General features: G+C 40.2%; 3 protein-coding genes across 3 annotated transcripts in view; 1 reads left to right on the top strand and 2 right to left on the bottom strand.

Moving 5' to 3' along the window:
* Nucleotides 1-6,152: 6,152 nt before the first annotated feature.
* LOC104680722 (mitogen-activated protein kinase 7-like) lies at nt 6,153-7,964 on the bottom strand. Its single transcript, XM_030937491.1, has 4 exons — nt 7,929-7,964; nt 7,184-7,890; nt 7,008-7,076; nt 6,153-6,653 (listed from the first exon to the last, which is right to left on the bottom strand). Exons 1-3 carry the CDS (start codon nt 7,962-7,964, stop codon nt 7,040-7,042), a joined length of 780 nt encoding a protein of 259 aa, XP_030793351.1. The 3' UTR covers nt 6,153-6,653; nt 7,008-7,039.
* A 249-nt stretch (nt 7,965-8,213) lies between these two features.
* TOX (thymocyte selection associated high mobility group box) overlaps nt 8,214-20,567 on the top strand; it is a 310,002-nt gene continuing 297,648 nt past the window's right edge. Inside the window, exon 1 of the mRNA XM_010386795.2 lies at nt 8,214-8,551. Within this exon, the coding sequence (XP_010385097.1) occupies nt 8,450-8,551 (102 nt within the window). The 5' untranslated portion in view covers nt 8,214-8,449. The remainder of the gene's footprint in view (nt 8,552-20,567) is intronic.
* Nucleotides 8,561-10,026, bottom strand: LOC115899637. The gene is made up of 2 exons (XM_030937661.1): nt 9,692-10,026; nt 8,561-9,428 (listed from the first exon to the last, which is right to left on the bottom strand). The coding sequence occupies exons 1-2, from the start codon at nt 9,759-9,761 to the stop codon at nt 8,836-8,838; spliced, it is 663 nt and encodes a 220-aa protein (XP_030793521.1). The 5' UTR covers nt 9,762-10,026; the 3' UTR covers nt 8,561-8,835.

The raw sequence follows: 20,567 nt of genomic DNA, 5'->3' as shown, positions 1-20,567 counted from the left end.
TTTTTTTGCATTGTGATTGTAGCAGTCGTCCACAAATGCATACATTTCTTAAAACTTATCAAATTTGTACATTTAATATCAATGGTTTTATTGTAGGCGAATTATTCCTCTGTTTCAAAATAAGTCACAGTGAGTTTAGCTTACTACAAGTACAGGTCCATAATCTCTTACTTGACACCCAATGGACAAATGTGTTTTGAAACAAACATTTTTTTAACTTTTGAAAAGTTTTACAAAATATTACATAAACCACATTTAATGTGAGATTTGAGGAAGTATCACATAATGGAACAGTAATATTTCTGCAATAAAACATATGAACATACATTGAGTAGGATCAACAAACTCTAAAGAGGTTTTTGTCAATTCAGATTAGATGATGCCTCTGGGTTTTGCTACCAATGTGTCATGACACAACTTTAAGTTTTCAGAACTTTTTGAATTTAGAGTTGCAATTTAGGGGCTGTGGTCCTGTTTAAGTAGTTCGCTATATTTTAAGATACTGAGGTTGGGGTTGAGAGGAAGGGGATTTTGAGGCTAGAAAAATATGAAGCTAAAGAGATAGATTACAGAGGGTAACAATACTCAATGTTTTTCTAGGTATATTTACATTCAATAGCTACTAAAGCAGATTTATAAAATTTTGGAAAAAGTGGTATCTGCTCTCTCTTTCTGTAGTCAGTAGTTCCTGCAATTGCTTATGGAATCCTTACTATAATGAAAATAGTGTGTGAAAAATCCCATTGTTCATAAAATATCATAATCCAAATATATCAAAGTTAGGTCCTATATTAAAGCTCTTCAAGACTCCCTAAGAGAGAGTTCCAGCTCTTCAGTTAGAAGGACAACATTGAATGATCAGAACCTCCTCCGTCTCCTCTCACGGCTCTCCTCCATCTGTCCTTTTCCTACTTCCACCTCGACACCTTAAAAATTATAGCAAATACTCAATTGATCTGGTTGTTCCCAAACTTTTCTTTGTTTTTGAAGCCTCTCCGACTTGGTTCATACTCTTCTCTTGGCTTAAGTGTTATTTTCTCTGTTCATTCTCTGACTAATTTCTAATGTAGGCATTACAAAGGTGTATAAAGGCGACACAGAAAACATAAATGAGTAAAGCAGCCAAGAGTGGAAAAGGGAAGGGGAAAAAAAGGAGGATCAACAGCAACTAACATACATTGTTACTCACAGCACCTTACATACAGAGGACTCTTAATAATGGTTTCTTTAACTAAAGGTGATATTAAACTATAACAATACAGATGAGACAACATAGGGAATATAAGATTATTGTAACTCTTCCTAAGCTGTCTTAATGCAGTGGAAGTGATTATATACTATTACACCTTGAATCTGCATCAGTAGCATCCTAAATTAACTCTGGTTGAGACCAAGAAAAAAATTGCTAAGTTGTTGTCTTAGCTTGGGCTGTTATAACAAAATACCATAGACTGGGAACATTTATTTATCTCACAGTCCTGGAGGCTGGAAGTCACAGGAATTTATTTTCCCACAGTCCTGGAGCCTGAAAATCCAATATCAAGTTGTCAGCATCACGTGTTTCTGGGGTGGGCCCTCTTCCTGGCGTGTAGACGGCCACCTTCTGTGTTTTCCCATGTCAGGGAGAGAGAAGGCAATCTCTCTGGTGTCTTTTCTTATAAGGGCACTAATTCCACCCTGGTGGCCTTATCCTCATGAACCTCATCTATACCTAATTTTCAAAGGCCCATCTGCAGATACCATCACGTCAGAGTTGGAGCTTCAACAAGTGAATTGAATTTGGGAGAGACACAATTCAGAAGCATTTGTCTTCTTGGAAAGAGTAATATTTAAAGAACTGATGATACATGGGGGTCATATATCCTATTGAAGAGATTCAGAGTTGGGTTCAAAGAGATTCTGCCCCTTCCCTCTGGGAGCCTATAATCAGTATCAAACATATTAATAGAGACAGACATATTCAAAAGCCATTAGGTATAAAATGGAAACATTAAAACAATACATGAGTAGATAACTAATCACATTATATAAAGGTCAAGCATAAGTGGATTTTTAGTGGAAGGAAATAGTACCTATTCCTGGGGGAGATGGGGTAAGGGGAGGTTTCAGAGTAACATTTACCGACTCAACCCTGGAAGATTTCATGGGAGAATCCAGAATTCAGCAACAGCCATCAGTCTGATTGGGAGTCTGGGGTATTTTTTGTTGTCTTAAAAATGTGTGAATTTTGACTTAGTGAATGACATGCATCAAAATATGACAGTAAGGCAGGAGGACTCCTTTTGTTTTATCTTTGGCTCTGAGGTCATCCAAAAGACCATCCCTATCATGTGAGACTATCCTTTTACAAATGTAACACTCTAAAAATGTATTCGTTATTTTGATTTTTAGTTTTATGTCATATCTTACATTTTGCCTGCAAAATCAGATGTGTTATTTTTGTGTGTAACAAAAGTCCTTGAAAATTTTCATCAACAAGTCATAATATAAAGAGAAGCATTTGTTGACTTCAAAGAACCGTAAGAGATTATTTAGCTCACATCTGGCTAAACTTCTCTATACGTTATCGAAAATTTATGAGTACATGTCTTTTAGATAATCAGGGCTAAGTTCAAACTCTCAGCCTACTCGATCTTATATAAGGAAAGCATACTCAAGGAGGGTGCCAGTGGATGCGCAGGTGACTTCACAAACTTTGGTTGCAGAGATTTTTAAATCAGTCCTACTGAGAGCCAACACCTCTCCTTTGGCAATACATTTAAGCTTACGCTAGGAAAAATTCTTTTCGTGTGGGCTGAGTTCTCCATGTTCTAGTATTACAATCCAGTTCCTCATGTTGTATCTTCAGTGGAGGTTTTCTTTCCCTGTTGCTTGTGAAACAGCTCTGGATATATGTGATTTGAAGACTTACATTGCCTCTCAGTATTGTTCTCCCTAGACAGGTCCTTTAATCTTTCTTAAAGGTCTTATTTTCTGATCCTTTAATCATCTCTGCGGTAAGAAATTTAAGTTCCCATTCCTCTTTGTCTCATTCTGGATGTGGGCACTGACTAATATAGGTCCTGTGAGCTCTCTTTATATTTTTCCACCCCAGTATTACCTTTGCTGTTTAAATTGAAATGTTACTGTTCACTCATTATACCTTTTTGAAAAACAATATCAAAATATGGCTGCGAATCCATTTCAAAATAAGACATAGAGTGTACAAATAAACCAGAATTATCTTTCCTTTGTATTATTCTGGTTCTCTTTTGGGCCCCACTTCACAGGAAAATATGAGCCTTGATTATCCATTCTCACCAAAATATCATTTACTAAAGGCAGGAATATTAACTCAGGTAAGCAAAATGATTGTTTCTTTCATCTCAGCAATTCCACACCTACTCCCCTACCAATTGACTTTTTATAGAATATTAGTTTGCATTAAAAAATCCATTTAATTGCATTGGAAAAACACTTCACTGCCATGCTCCAGGCCGATACCATGTTGCAGCTGCTCCTATTTAAGGGATAATTGTAGCCTCACTTTTCTACAAGGAACTAATTCTGATTTTGAAAGGATTTGTCCTCACAGTTTATCCTGATGAGAGAGGACTGGATTATTGCCGTGTAAAATAGCTGAATAGTCCTATTATAGCTATTATGTCACAAATGTTGTATATTGTTGAAGATCAAAGTACTGTACCACACTCAATGGTGAGATGTACAAGCATGGCACACTTCCCAAATCATGTACAAAATACTGCATTTTATGAGTCATTTAGTACCATGTGAGCTATCTGTGGACCTGTATCATTTCCTTCAAACTTTCTTCATCATTCTGAAATCCTTTATTTTGTGGTTGAAAGACTTACAATCTAATCATTTCTCACTAATCTCCCCAGGAAATAAACTTCAGTACTCTGTGTTCCTCCATTGAAAGATATTACTTATTGCATATCATTCCATTTTATATTTAAATTACTTTAGAAAAATGTTAAGTAACCCTGGACAACAGTAAATACTTACTGGTAAATTGAGAACATGTAAACATTTCCCATCAAAACCATTAATGATATCCTTTTGAATCTAAAATGTGTAGCACTCAAGATTGGCTAGACTCTAAGGAAACAAATAGCTACTTCACCCTGTAACCTCATTGGGTATATACATGTCTAATGAGGCCTTAAAATCCTAGGTGGGCCATATGAGGTATAAAATGAATCGTATTTTAAAAGAATGAGGCTTCCTTTTCCCTAGAAATATTGTGACATCAGCTGTCACTGGAAAACTAGCCCGTAAGTCAGAAAGGCCAGTGAAGGGCTAAATATTAATTTTGTTATACAATTTGGCAGGCTTTGATTTTAGTTTTAATATCTGGCATTTCAAAATCAACCCCTCTATATAATATTTCATTCTCATGTGCATCTATGGAGGGCTTCAACCCTTGAAGAAAAACTAACTCCAAAATCTAGCAAAGAATGCCTGCCAGGAAGTACCATGGTTTGTTGAATAATTTTTATAAGACTCTTGTAAATCACAGATAAGATTAACTGTCTAAAAGCTATTTTCCCCAAAGTAATGCATTCTGTATGTGATTTGGAGACATTACTATAAGATTTAGGACTTAACCTACATAATACAAAGAATCAGTAGACATAAAATGTGGTCACTGAAAACAAGTATAAATTTGAAAACACAGCAATTTGTGAAACTATAATTAAAATGAAGATGGGCAATGTTGAGGCAACAAAATCAAATGCTCTGTGTGGTTTGTAATTACTGATGAGGCTTTCCAAAGTCATCTGGAAAATTAAATAAGACAGCAAAATTCAATGTAAAGAAATTAGGACTAGGTCCATGACATAGCAGACATTTCACAAGTAGGTACTGATAGTATTACATCAGCACTAGTAAAGAGATGTTTTGTTTACAGGCACTCATTTTCTGGTAAATAGAGTACATAAAGTTCCTAGGTCAGATGAATAAACTGTAACCTGGACCCTTACAAGTCATGCAAGTTTACTAAGAGTAAATAGGCAAATTGCCACCTGCATCTCTAAAATGCAGTGTAGGTGATGGGGTTCTGGGAGTGGTGATCCTCAATGTTCTCTTATGGGGACCAAGACAAAATGACAATCCAGCCTATCTACTATAATTTCATACTTTTAACATTTCCTTTGTCCTTAGACTCTTACCTTCTAGACTGCCTTATCTTTCCTTTTAGGCCAGTGGTTCTCAATCTTTTCTGAAAATTAAAGCCACTGGAGAGCTTTTAAAAATTCCTATCCTCAGGCCCTACCTAAAGAACTGAATCAGAATCTATGTGGGTGGGGCTCTGGCATGAGTATTTTTCAAAACTGCTAAGATGACTTCACTGACCAGACGAGGTTGGAAAATACTGCTCTGAAACACTACATCTAGAGCAGGAATCGTTTTAAATAATTTGTTTTTGTATTTTAAACCTATAAATAACACATAGTATTAGTGTTTTTCACCACTCTGTCTGTTGATTAATGTACAAATGAGTGAATGGACAAATAACTATTTTATTTATCCATGACATGGAGTTGAATGTCCAGGAACTGAAAAGTATTTCAATGACGTTCTACTATTTTATTTTCTAAATTAAGAAGATTTACTAAGAGGTTTAGATATCCAACTTTCCCCAACTTTTAGTAGAAATACATCCATTTAGTTTAGGATGGGCCTTGGATACAGCATTATAAAGTAAGCATTTTTTCAGATTACACTGAGATGGCCTCTCTTTGTATAAGTGGCTAGAAGAAGGAACTTTTCCCCCCAGTAGCTCATATTCCCACCTATCACACCATGCCATGTACAGAATACCACTTTGACTCCATACACTCCTATGGAAGAAACCAGACTCTTGATTATGTAGAGGAATGCACAGGTCTCATGCATTTGGATTTTCCTTTAAAGCAGAGAAAAGTGGTAGGTCTGTAGAGCAAAGCAGGAGACATCATTATCTCCCAGGTGTCAAGATGCAGATAATGGTATTCCAGTCTTGAACCATTTCATTTCATCTTCCTGATGTTCACAAGGCCATCAAACAGACATCAATGATGAATTCCAAGAAAATTTTATTTTTAAAAATCAAGTTTTGATATAATAAATGTCGGATTGAGGATAGAAATTTAAGCTGAGAAACGTTTAATTTGAACCTAAAAAGTTTATTATTACTATTATTATTATTATTGTGGAAGGAAATACATATAGGCACATTTTAGTATCTACAATAGTATTCGGAAAGCTGATGTTACGAAACACAAAACTTCATTTAAATTTCATTATAAAGACCTTTATTAGGAGAAAGGACACATTTTCTATTTCTTTTACTTTGTGTCTTGAAGGACTTGTGAATGTATAGAAGAATTAATTTTTCTTACTGCTTCCTCTTTGCAACCCAACCTCCATCATGTCAATCGTGAAGGTAGGAAGAAAGCTGTATTTGCTACTTTTAAAAATGATAACGAGAAGAAATTTAAAAAATGGCTTAAGAGAAAGAGGATGTAAGGAGTACAAAGCAAAACTTAACAAAGAGTTAGTAAAGGAACTTGCATTGACAATCCACTCAGCCATGTTAATTTTATCATTAATGCTGTCTTCATAATTTTTTTTCCGGGTCTCTCTGCTTGTATTTGCCTGGTGCTCTGAAATGCACGAGAAGAGACAGTTATGGGAAAGTTACGAAGAGCAGTTGGCAATCGACATGTTCTAGAAGGGTGTGTGGAGTAGCAAAACAAGTGGAACGGATGAAGAATTTCCAAGCTCTCTTGCAGAATTTTGGGCCCTAGTGTGCAGGGCTGCTCCCAGAGAGGGAGGTAAATGTCGCCCATTCCTACTTGGACCTCCCACCCAGGACACTGCCCTTAGAGATAAATCTGTTGGACAGCAGCCAAGAGACCCCAAACTGTCCCAACCTCCAGGACACGGCAAGTTGCAGGTTTCCGATTTGGGGAGGCAAAGCGGGAAAACATGATTGGCGATTTTCTCCTGCCACTCACCGACCGGAGAAATGAGGAGGAGGACTCCAAGTCTATCGTGGACCGCCAGGAGCACTATAGGGCGTCCTGCTATAAAAAGAGAAGAATCCCATGAGGGGCAACAAGCAAACTCATATGTTATCCCTTTAGCCTGATTGTGTGCTGATGATTGTTTCCCTATTTACACATCGAATCACCCCTGTGGCCTTTTGTGAGTCCCCAAGGCAGCCTCAGCCTTCGCAAACCGTCCAGTGGGGCACGAATCTCGGAAGGGTGCGGACTGCAGGCAGGAGAGAAAAATCAAAGAGGGGCGGCTCTTCCAGGCCGTCCACTCCCAGGCGAGCGGCTCCTCAACCTTCGATCGGCTCGAGTCCCTCGGACGTTGCCCACTCACAGCGTGCAGAGGGGTCGCACTCCCTGTGGGTTCTCGGCCCTCAGGAGCGGCGCTGCGTAGGAAAGTCACCTCCACTACGGGCCGGGAGTAGGGAGGGGAGCACAGTGATAGAGGTGGGAAATAGCCAAGGGGCAGTGTGAGGGTCGCGGAGATTGGGGTGGGGACGGCAGCGGAGGGGGCGGTGGGAGTGGGGTGGGGCCAGGGCGGGCCGGGGGCGGGGCTCCGGGGCTGCGGGGCGGGGTGCGCCACAGCGCCCCCTCGCTGCGCGCTCCCCACGGTACCCCGAGGCCGCCGGTGGCTCTGGCTCGCCAGCCCCTTTGTGTGCGACGCGCTGGCCCCGAGGAGCGCGGCACGGGCACAGCAGAGGCCTCCCAGGGTCCCACCGCTTCTGTCCCAGCCAGGCCGTGCTCTCCTCCTTCTCCTTCTCCGCTCCTCCTTTCTACAGTCCCCGACCTTCGGCTCCGAAAAGCAGCCATTGGGCCGTGAGCAGCCCGCGTCCGGCCGCGCTCCCTACCCCGCCCGGCCCGGGACGCTCGTCCCCCTCCCGCACAGTCCCCTCTGAATTTCCCCCCCAACCCCCACATCCCGGGCCTCCAAGGTGGAGAAAATAAACTACACGCAGAGCAATTCAGAGTCTCCAATAAAACGCCCAGTACCTAGAGCCCGAGCGCGTGTGCCGGGCTGCGAGGGGCGCGGGAGGCGGAGATGGGGGGGCGGGCGGGGGGGACAATGAGCGCATGAAGTTACCTGCCCGGCGGCGGCGGCGGCGGCGGCAGCGGCGGCGGCGGGACCGAGAGGCGGCGGTGGAGCAGGCTGCGCGCTCGGCGCCGACGGGTGCGCGCCGCGGCTTGGGGGAGAGTTGAGCGCTTTTCCCCCCTCTTTTTTTTTTTTTTTTTTTTTTTTTTCCTCCTCTTCTTCTTAAACAAACCACAAACGGATGTGAGGGAAGGAAGGTGTTTCTTTTACTCCTGAGCCCAGACACCTCACTCTGTTCCGTCTAAGCTTGTTTTGCTGAACACTTTTTTTAAAAAAAGGAAAAAGAAAAGGAGTTGCTTGATGTGAGAGTGAAATGGACGTAAGATTTTATCCACCTCCAGCCCAGCCCGCCGCTGCGCCCGACGCTCCCTGTCTGGGACCTTCTCCCTGCCTGGACCCCTACTATTGCAACAAGGTGAACGCTCTGCTTTTGTTTCCACCGTGTTCTTGCTGCTTGATCCCGGGAGGGGGGCGGCGGTGGACGGGCCGCGGCGGGGCCGGCTTGGCGGAGGCCGGTCCCGGGCGCGCTCGGCTCGCAGCCCGCTGCAGCCAGCGTGCGCTTGGGTAGTAAATATTGTGGAGTAGCTCCGGGGGCTTGCCAAACAACGCGATTGTGCGGAAAGTGACACGATTTGCTCGGATTCTTTCCTTCCTGCTGTTCGCGACTAAGGATCCCTGCCTAGGTTTGCCGGGGGGCGTTTAAAAAAATAATAAGAGAAAACCGTGGAATACTTTGGGGGTGTGTCTGGGGTCCAGGAACGGAGGCAGAGTAAGAGAATTCAGTTTATTTCCCAGTTGCCCCTTCTCTCTCCCTCCCTCTCCCGGGCAGTGGGAGCTCGTGGCACCACTTCCCTTCTCCGGAGTAGTTGCCAGGGAGCAGCCGGGAGTCGGGGTGCAGGGACCCGGGAGGCGCCCCTGCCCCCCATAGGGAAAACTGCCCCACGACTCTTTTGTTTTCCCAAACCTGTTCCAGCAGCCGAGCCCGGGTTCGGACACAGGTCCGCGGGCCAGAGCACAGCGGGGTAACTCGGTCACGGTTTTGGGGAACAGCTCCTGTTTTAGGGGTGCGCGCAGAAATTGCAAGTTTGTTTGGAGCCGGGCGAGCACGTCGCGTTCAAGTCCAAAGCTCCCGCACTCGGCATGGGGCTGGAGCAGGGTCCGCGGCTGAGTTGTACCCACGGCCCGCTGACCTCGGGTGCCAGGGCCGCGGGGGCCCGGGGAGAGGCGGATCCTGCCGGTGACCCGGAGGTGGGGCGCTGGCCCGGGCTGCTGCGGAGTTCGGGTGGGTCCACCTATATAGGACAGTCAAGGGGTACGAGGGAGGGGGTTACTCTCCCGGCTTCTCGAACTCTCTCATCCCCGAGAGGGAGGACACTCAGGGACCGGTCCCCCAGAGTGGTCGCAGGGGACGACTGCCCCCGCCTAGGGCTAGCTGGACGTGTCTAAGCAGTCCCGTTAGATGTACGTTGGCAGAGAGGATTGAGTTCTCTAAAACGCGGGGCGGGCCTTTTAGACGCCCAGCTCCCGCTTGGTGATAAATCCGCCTGATACTCACCGCCCCTGCAGGCACATCCATGGCGACCCTCGGTGTATTCCACGGGAAAAATCGCTGGGACTGCCAACATTTGCCTGGTGGCGAGTCGTCACCAAACAGCTTTTTTACCTGATGCAGAGATATTTAGTGCGCTGCCTTCTCAGACCCTGGACTCCCCACCACGCGACCGAGTCGCAGCTCCGAGTCATGGACAGTGTTGACACACAGTCAGGCTTTCACACACACACTTCCCCGTGGAGAAGCTCCTCGGTGCTGTGTCCAGTGTGAGACCCACTCAAAGGACTGTGCTGTGTGCAGATGGTGTTTAGGCAAGTTAGAAAAGAGGGACATCCAGTCTTGAGCAAGGCAGAAGGGCTTCCATTGTACAGGGAGCCCTTCAGCTAGGGGCAAGTTGAAAGGTACCGGGAACTTTGGCGAGCGCAGAGGAGTTTGTGTGATGAAGTTTCATTATTTGCTGGTGACATAGTTCTTTTAGTCTAAAATCTGTTTTGTCTGTACACTCAAGTATCGTGTTACTTTTTGTTTTGCTTATGACACCAATACTATTGCTAATAAAAAATAATAAAGTTGCAGCCCTATCTTGGAGAGTAAAGATATATTCCACTGTAGTTACCGGAACCAAAAGCTCAGAACTATTTTGGCAATGAAACTGGACAAATCTTATTAAGTTTATCAGTGATTTCAGGCCCCCAAAAGAAGTTAATGACTTGGATACACATTTCACTCCTCGTTCTTGTGATAAGTAGGGTCAGATTTAATTTAAAAGTTAAATGCTTTGGAAAATCAGGAATTACTTCAATATATTAAATCATTTTCCAATTAAGTGCTTTAAATAATTTTAGTGAGTTGTGCTGTGAATTGAATAAATTAATTTAGAAAGTATTCAGAATTTCTTTACTAGCTCATTGAAGTTCCTTTTAAGTCACCCCGTGTATAAGAAGCAAACTGTTCTTTTTAAATGCAAATGAGGCACCCTTTCTATAGACTAGTTGCGGGTCTTCTATTTAACTTATCCAGAGAATAATAGATTTTTAAAATGCAAAGTCATAAGATATGTTTCTAATAGTAGAAGAAGACTTCATGGAAATGTTTCTCCAGGGACATCTCTGGCCCATCTCTGTAGCAGTCCATCAGATATATTTGTCACTGGTCCCTGATTATATTAAACGTACTGGATAGTTTTCTAGGCCCCACAAAGCCCAGGCACTTGAGTTTTTTCACTCCACTGTGATTAGCATTGGTACAAAATTTCTGTCCAGCTCTACAATTGTAGTTGTGCATAATGCAGTCAACTAGCATTTGTTTTTGCAATGACATGAGTGGATTTGCAGGGAAATGGAAGAAGGACAGAAGTTTGGAAAAGGCGAAGTAAGAAATCTGTGCCTACATTTATTAAAACAAGTTGGATCAGACATCCCCAAAAGAACAATACTGCAAAGTAAATCTTGCTTCCTTCGGAGGCGTAATGAATATGTAGTTTATTACAAATAGCAGTCAGTTTGTCAGGTGATTTGTTTTTAATAGGGTGATAAGATCATAAATTACTTATTATCTTTATTTTAAACCTGTCAACACTTTGCTATTTAAAGTTGGTGTGCTGAATCCCAGTGGAACCAGTATCTATCTGTGCTTTAGAATCCTACAACTGTAGCTACAGTTTCCCAGTGACATTGTTTTCAGTGTCAGAAGAGACTCTAATGGAGAAAATGAATATTCTCTTCCTGAAGCTTTCTAAACTAAAATGTGATTGTTTTACTCTGCTGACACTTTCCGGCACTGCTGCTCTATAGATTGCCAAAACACTACTTCCATTTTTCAGTTAATAAACTCTGGAGGAGGCATTGTTGGAAACAGTTTAATCTAGTATTGCTCTATTGTAAGACTAATATGCATTATGAACTTATCACTATGCAAAGTGGCCTCCATTTTCACATAGCCCATTGTGGGAACAATGCGAATGATGTTGGTTAAGGCAAGTGTGTGAGGCATCTCTTATACAAACAGCCAGAACGGATGGCATGTTGCTGTATGTAGGTCAGTGTTGGAAATAGCAGTGTAGCTCATAGACTGGACAGACACATGGAGGCTGGAGTTAGCAGTATTCACCTCTTGCAGCCTAAAGCATGGTTGTATTTCAGACATTGAAAGATGAGTACCATAGTGGAGTTTCATCTAATTAGACTATTTGAAGTAACATTGTATCCCTTAATTGAGCTGAATGCTACCAAAATAAATTGGATTAAATGAGCTTACAGTTGGAGTTCTGTAGTGATATAGTCTTATTTTCTATTCTAGTTAAAGATGTCAGATCATCAGTTTAAATATATACCTACAGAGTAATAACAGTTCTTTTCAGTTTCTTAGTGCAGCGTCATTTCCAAAGATTGTTTTCACTGGTTTTATGCTAAGATAGGACAAAGAAGTGGTACTTTTTCATTTTTACAACGATGTGATGTGTTCAGTTATTGCTCAGTATCTGCCCACATTAGGAGTAGTAATACAATTATGTTATGACATGGCTAATGACAGGGATGGTGACCTCAGCCTGCAGTGGGAGGAGAAATAATGGGCTTCACTGTTCTCGGTGGTTGCCTTTATGGAATCATGTCCTGAATCTTTCTTTGGTTGATTTAGAAACAGGGAAGTCCAAAACACAAACCCATGCTTCATGCTGGTGATATACAGAGTGAAGAATAATGGGCATTTGGAATATTCAGCTTTTATCATTGAAATGAGGAAGGACAGTGCATATGTTCTTTTTCATAAAAATGCACAAGGAAGGACCCATTTGTGATGAACTCTGCTTGAAAATGTCAGGGCAAACATTAGACATTTGATAACTTTTAAGAATAACAAGATTCATTACAGTGTCTGCAAAATTTCCTTTGAGCTTATTTTCCTATTTAGAATGTATTATGTGTTATACTTTAATGTGGCAATACTCATGACATCAAAAATATAGGATTTGTAAGCACATTAAGAAGGAGTCATTATTCCTATTTTGAACAGTAAATGTAAGAAAAAGGAAGAGGATGGGAGGAGGAGTAGATGAAGGAGGAGTAGGGGGAGAAAGAGGGAAAAGAAGGGAGGGTTATAAGCAGTTTAGAGCATCATGCGTGATTAGTTCCCCACCCACCTCCATAAATTCTAGGACTTTGGGAAATTTGTAGTTGATACTTCATACATCATATATATATATGTGTGTGTATATATATATATATATATATATAATTAAAATTCCCCTGGGAGTTTTAGCAGCTGGCACTTTTCAGAAGTTTTGAGGTTGTTAAATATGTTTTAAATAAATATCTATGTAAGAAAGAGCATAAACCAAGCAATCATGGTTTTTGGCCACTAAATCAGATATTATACAAAAGCTTCAAATGTAGCTATGTTGACTGTGTGGGTTATTTCAATATTGCAAATTCAATTTTAAATGTCTGTGCAAACAAAGTTATAGTTATGAGCTTTAGAGGGATCTGATGTTATTTTTAACATTGCATAGGTAGTTTAGTATTCTCACAGTTTATCATGTATTTTAAAAGTTAGTAAATGATATTAAGGAGAATTTTGATATTTTGCCTAGTTACGTAGACTAAACTAATATGTAAATATCTAATTGAATGATCATTGTGGATTTTGTTTAAATGATGTGATTGCAAGGGAATTAAGAACAGTGGAACAGGAAGAAGTAGGGAAATTTCCAATTTTAGGGGTGGTTTCCTGGGTACCAATCTGGTTCTCAAATGTTGGTTTTGGTGTGTGAGAGACTATTTCTAGTGGTGATATGTTTTTTGTGATGGGCTCCATTCAAGAGGGTTAGCCTAGAAAATGACGAAGGTAGTGGGGAGCACAGTGATTTTATTTAGCTGTGAAGGGTGATTTATTCTAGTGCTTTCTAAACTTTTGCTAGGACTTTAGAAACTTGAAAAGACCCTGGGGATGTTTCTCAAATACTGATGATTCTTCCTTTTCTGTTTTAAAGTCAGCCTTCAGTCGCAAGTCTACCAGTGTGCCCAGCACCTCTTATCCCCCACCTCTCCATCTCCTTCCCAGTTACCCATTTCCCGGCCACTCCAACTCCTGGGACCACCCTTGCTTTTGCTACTCTCCTCCCCAATCTTAATTTTAACCTAGGAGGTCTGTACTTCTAATCTGAACTCTCTTCTCCACTGGACACTAATCCCATTGTGGTTGCCTAGGCTGCCTGGCTCCCTCTTCAGCTCACCTTCCTTCATCACCATCATAATCATGTGAACATATCCATTCTTGCGGTAACCTGATTCTGTTTTCTATTTGGAATCTGCCAGCTCTCAGGCCCATATCTGCTTTTTGAAATCCCAAATTATACTGTTTTCCTTTCCCTATCCCCCCAACCTGAATGGATGATGTGGAGTTACACAATATTATACTAGAATAAGACAACCCCCATATGATGCTGAGAGGAAAAATAACCATGACTGGTATTTCTAAGCTATCATAGTCTCCCTTCCACGTCCCCTCCCATTTTATGCAGTGTATTTAGAGCTCAGAGATAAACCCCTTAAACATCCTTCCTCAGTGAGAAGGCTATGTTTAGATTCGAAAATAGTATGAAGATGGGACTGTGATCTTCAGTTGGAATACAGTAAATTAGGTTGGGTTACACTTGAGGTAAGTAACAGGGATTAGCATGTGGATGTATTCTCATCAGAATATACGTAGATAACTAGAACGAGAATGGTTGGCTATGTAGAACTGAATCAATTAATCAAATTTAGATCACTTACCACCCTACATTTTAGCTATCTGAGTGTGAATCTCAAGATTTCTGAGAAGTCACAGGTAGGATAATTATCTTACATGTCAATAAAAATGAAATGTAATTATCATGAGTTAATTGTATGCTATTAACAGTTACATTTTAAAAATAAGATAAGTTGTTGTTTAGAATAAAACTTATATTGTGTGCATCCAAATACAAGAATATAAAATTCATACTTTTATCAGAAAACAAGATTGTAGCACATCATAGTTATTAGACACTGTGGCTCTCATGATCCTAACTGTAGTTCTTGCCTGCAAGAAGCTTCTGTTTGAGGCGTCTTAGAAGCTGGAGTGCTCCCTTATTTGTTTAAATTGCATGTTTACCCAAGTTATTAATTTTACCCATTTTAGACATGCTTTTTTCCCTTTTCATTTACTTCCGCCTCGGAGTTTTCGATATATTTTCAATTGATCTTTTTCTTTGAACAGGTACTTTTCAGAACTAGATAGGCTGGTCTCCCCTGATTGATAACGAGTTGTGTTAAATGGGCTGTCCACTAGGAAACTACAGTGCCAAGATGACACCGCTTACATCTGGCCTAATGAATTGGAGAATCTTTTGTTTTAAAACTTGCATGCCAAGTTTCATCCCAAAGAGCAATTTCTCATTACAAACAGTTGAGTTATAAACTGCTGAGAAATGTGGTTTATAATGGAAGTGCCAACAGACTGTTAATTATAGCAGTTCTTCCATAATACTTTGAGACATGGAATTCACATTAACCTGAATGAGCTTTTCCTGGTTATAACATGTTGCTCCCTACAGCATTCATTTTGAAAATGGGAACATTATATTGCTCTGTGCTTGGATGTTGATGGTGCAGCAGAAAAGACGAGAAGGGAGGGTAATTCCAGAAACTCCTTGCTCTTTCCTGATGGGAGGTGTCACTATTTCCCACACTTCTTTAGTTTGATCTATGGCAAGTTTGCCTTACTTGATAAAAATTGTAAAGTTAAATTTTAAAAGCTATTTTCAGATTTCCAAATTACTCATGAAAAAATCATCACTGATACATATTTATAGTATCAAAGGTCATGAAACCAGGGTCACTATTAATGCTTTTTATCTATTTGTTTTTTACTTGGGAGACTTAAATGGTTCTGCTTTAGCCAAGTATCTATTGTTTTTCATTCCTGAATTATGTGCTTTTATGAAACTGTCTGGAAAGGACTCCTAATTAAAGGAGGCCATGGTTGGTTGATAAAAAGCTTTGCCAGTGGCCAAGAAAATAGAATGTATTTTGGGTGCCATGTGGTCTTACAGGTCATTTGTCTGATCCACAGTAGTGATGATACTAGATTTTGGCTAAAATGCCTTTTGACTGAAGTCTTTGATGCCACTTTGTGGGGCGGGGGGTTACTGAGCTAGAAACATTGGTGTGTGTATGGGTATGTGCATGTGTATGGGTGTGTAGGGGTGGATTTGTGTGAGCATGTGTATTTGCATGTGTGTGTGTGTGTTTGTGCCTCTCATGGTTCTGGAATATTTCTGGCCATAAATGCATGGAAATTTATCCTAAATGGCAGACCCCTCATGTGTATAACAGCAGCAACAAAGGAAAAACATCGTGACTAAGAGGAATGCCTGGTTACCACTCCCTTTTAAGATACTCAGCAGTATTTCACAGGAGAAGATGCTGTTCAGAATCTTAGGGCTTTAAACAGACATGTTATATCCTAATACGACTAAAGAACTAGGTCTTTTTGAGGAAAACCATAGGCCCTTCTCAGGGAAAGACTCCATTATGTTGAATATTTGAGAGAAAAACCAAGTGCCGTTAAGTCTATGTTGACTTACTCCCTAGGCAAAATAAACCTAACCATAAGAGGATGTGATTCCCCTCCCACTCTGTTTCCCATTCTCTTGAGAAGCCTGACTTTGTTCTGTGCCTGGTAAAAGTTCTGACACCAAAACCTTTAATCCATCTGTGTTCCAGTCTTCCATATATCCAGTAGAGAAAATAATTTATATTTGTATCAAAGAAGACTTATGAGAATTAAGGAGGTAGATTATTTGAAATCTTGTGGTGTAAGATGTTAAAAAAAATTCAAAGAATTTAGCAAAATACTGCATTCTCAGCCCATTTCTTCTGTTTCTGCTGCCCTAGTGGAATAAAAGTGTTTTGAAAAGTTGTAGACTGGTGGTTCTTTCAGGAAGACAGTCAAAGAGATAACCTTTCTGGAGAGTGAAAGGTGAATTAGGAAAGGAGTCTCTGTAGGTACAGTGTGTAATCTGCCTCCCTCAGATATTGATAGGCCCCCTGGGGGGCCTCTTTTTCCCTCTCCGCATTAAGAGCCAATGCTCCTAAGGAGAGATGCTATTGATGAGGGCTGTTGCCTGTTTTGCAGTGTAGGAAGATAAGATAAAAATGGAGAATAACTGCAAAAGAGGGAAATGCCCTCTTGTTCCTGACTTCAGGGAAGCAAGTTTACCTCTCTATGCCTTCCTCTGATATATGGGTCAGAAATGCAAAATATAATGTGCAAGGTTAATTAACGAATGGGCCAACTGGGCCTAAAGACAGTGCAATTACACTGAAAAAGTATCTGAGAGCTGCCTGATTTCCTTACGTCTGTTAACTCAATTAAATGGTTAATTTAAAAAATGATGGGTAAAGTGTTATAGGCATTAGTGTTTTCATACCAGTGAAAAAAACCGGTGCTTCCTTTCTATACCAATATGGCTCAGCCTAAAATGCCAGTAACAATTGTATCAAGAGAAATGTTAATAATAAAGAGGCAGGATAACCTTCCAACAAAAAGTATATTTTATCATTTGGCAGATGCAGTCATGAACATTAATCATAGAAACCTGCAGATAGTAGAAGCTTAATATCAAAGCTAATGATTTATTTTATGTTAATGACTTCCTGCCAGGGCATAAAAGACTGTTCATAATGGACTCTCAGAGCTATGTTCAGTTACTAAGGCTAATGGGATAATCTTTCCTCTCCCAAAATTAAGCTTTTTGAAATAAATTATGCTGTTATTTTTCAAGGTAACTCTCAAAAATTTACTGCAAAACTAATCTTTTAAGAACTACTTAAAGAAATGAAAAGGAAGAAAAATCCCAAAGCAGCTTTTCTAGTTCATGAACACTTTTACTTAATTAGGGAGAGAAAGTTTGCATGTATGCTAATATCCCTGAACTTGTAATGCTAAATAATTTTAAAGGCAGCCTTCTGTGACACAATCTGCCTTTTGAGATTCAGGTCCTGTAAGTACCTCCCACAAAATAGACCATGTTTTCGTCGGCAATTACCAGCCAATAATGAGCTGAATGGTAGTAAAACATTTGAATTTTTCACTGCGAAGTTTTAAAAATCATGTTTACAATTAGTTATAACCAACATTATATTTCAATAAGAGATAATTTGCCTAGTAAAGTTCACATAATGTGCTAATCATGTCTAGTGGTTAATAAAGGCCTCCTACCTCACTCCCCTGATGGCTATAAAAGGCTATTATATTCATGGCAGCAGTTCAGGTACAGCTGCTGTGTGTTAATAATGCATCATTGTCCCACTAATCAACATAGCAAAGGTCAGCACCCCTAAGCACCTAAACCACCTATTCTCTTTCCAAAATATTTATTAACACCTTAAAAACATATCTGTTCATTTTCCTTAGCCTCGAGTCAGTGAATTCCACTCCAAGCTACTTGTGTGATAAAGGTTTTGTAACCTAAGCTAGGTCGTAGAAGAGATTAATATATATTCATAGTAATCTTCTCCCATAAACATGTTTCCATTTCCACAGTCATTGACTGAATTAGTGTCGAGTTGTTATAGCTGTGAACTCCTTTATAATTAAGTAGGTGTGTACCAAAATGAGAATATTTTCAGATTTTTCATGTTATTTAAAGAGATGTTTAGAAGAAAAACAACTTTTCAATAACCAGAGACCCATTTAAAGCAAACAGAGTGAATCAGGAAATGGGAAGGGATATTTAAAATCTGAGAAATTAATCAGCGTTAGTTTGTAGACCTGATAGGGTGGTGAGATATTATTTTCTTAATTGTTCTTTTGGCATAGGAAAGCAATAATAGTAAAAGCTTCTTAAGCCATATTTTCTGCACACAAAGAACATATTCACGTGGGATTTCCATTTTGCTGGAAAATCGTGCAAATCAATAAGCCAGCACTTATCTGCATTAAAATTAGGTAGACAACAATTTATAGGCATAGTGATAGCATAGTTCTCTTCATACCCTCAGTTCGTGTTGAAGATAATCCTTGCTTTTGTGTCCTCAGAGAGAAGCCAAAATGTTAAGTGAACAAGATCTCATTTTCTCATCTTGTATTATTGCCTTCGGTTTTCTGTTACTCTTTTGATAACCTTGTGTGTGTGTGTGTGTGTGTGTGTGTGTGTGTCCTTTATGATTTAGGAATCTTCAGTGTTTTAAGAGAAGAGAAAAAAATGAAACTCAACTCTGTTTCCATCATCAAGAGAAATGCAAAAGGCGAATGAGTGGGAGGAGCTTCTATTTGTGCAGCACATAATGTACAATGGTACATTTGTCATGCTTTAAATATATAATGCCTACAATAAAATATGTACAGGCGCAGTTGTGATCTATGAAGTCCCTGGCTCCAGTGCCATTGTTTGTAGTCTCTACGGTTGTCATACATTGTTCTTTGCACATCATACCCTTACAGCAGAATTTGACACAATTTCTAGCTTTCAGCCCTGCACCATTTTCATTGCACAATATACATGAATTTGACAGGGTGTGTTGAGGACAACTCTGGCAAGCAATTGATATTTTGAAGTGGCAAGCGTTTCAGCAGCTGCCTGCTTGTGAAAAAGGAATGATAAGATATACTGTATTGTTAGTTTCAGGGAAAGCATTAAGGTTTAAGCTCTGTAAAAGTGTACACATTATTCGTCAGTGGTGAAGCAAGTCTTTTATGTTTTTTAGAGCTTAGCTCTCTGGCTGATGTGAACTAGAATGACATTGGTCAGTAAATGAATAGGAGTACTTTGAATTTGAACTGCTGCCAATTTTGCACCAACAAAAGAACTGACAAAAGATTATGTGAGATGCAAAGCACACGCAATGTTTTGGGGGCGGGGAAAGGGAAGGAGAGAGCGAGAGAAACCCACATCAGAGAATATTCTTTAACACATACTTGCAAGGATACCAAATAGTTAAACACATCTATTTTTCATGGCTCATCAGCTACAACCTAAGCTGTTTTATCTAATATGCTTTTAAAACCTGTTGTATACACATAGGCTTTCAGAATATGTTCATATGGAATTTAGAGTGTTTTTCTGAATATCGCACTGTGCCCTAAAGGCCTGTTGGCAGAATATCAGAGTCACCCACTGCTGGAGTCCCCAACTCTTTCTCTATCTGGTAGTGGGAAATTGTAGTTTAATCAGTTATGGCACTTTCAGTGTGTAACGTTCATTAGCAAGGCAATTTGTCATGACTGTTAATGGTCAGGATGCATCTGCTCTCTCAATTACAGAGCATGATAAGTAAGAAGACAAATATTTCAGTATCTGATAGTATTAACTTGTTTCAAATTTGTAATCCAAGGTTAGTTGCTTAAAACAGACACAGCACCAGATTAACAAGCATCCTGTATTCAGTTTTACTGGGTCCTGTTTTTGTGGATTTATGACTTGAAAGCACACTAATATGCTATTATGAAGGGCACAGTCTTGGATTAGATGTTCAACAGAAACTAAGTTATGAGCAGAGTACCTTCTGGGTTCATCTGGAGAGAATTTATGTGCATAATATTTTCTACAGAGCTTCATAAATTGAAAGGTTTGATACATGCAATATTTCTAACATGCTACATATTCTTTTCATGATTAAAAAAGTCACTTATCCACTGGTTTATAGATTGGTCGGTCACTTTTCAAGTGAGTTTAGAGCCTCGATCTATTTTAAAAGTTTAAAAATTCTAATGAAAAACTTCAGAATGAATTAGAAATGTCACATTTCCCCCCACCCCCCAGCAAACTGCTTTATAAGATCATTGTTCATTGTTCTAAATGGGGCAAAAAAGTTTAAAAGATTCCCCCAGTTGAAAAGGTTAGGATTTTTTACAT

This window comes from Rhinopithecus roxellana, chromosome 9 (genome assembly GCF_007565055.1).
Source record: "Rhinopithecus roxellana isolate Shanxi Qingling chromosome 9, ASM756505v1, whole genome shotgun sequence".
Classification (NCBI taxonomy): domain Eukaryota; kingdom Metazoa; phylum Chordata; class Mammalia; order Primates; family Cercopithecidae; genus Rhinopithecus; species Rhinopithecus roxellana.
Note: the sequence above shows the minus strand (reverse complement) of the source record. Positions and strands in the feature narration are given on the sequence as shown.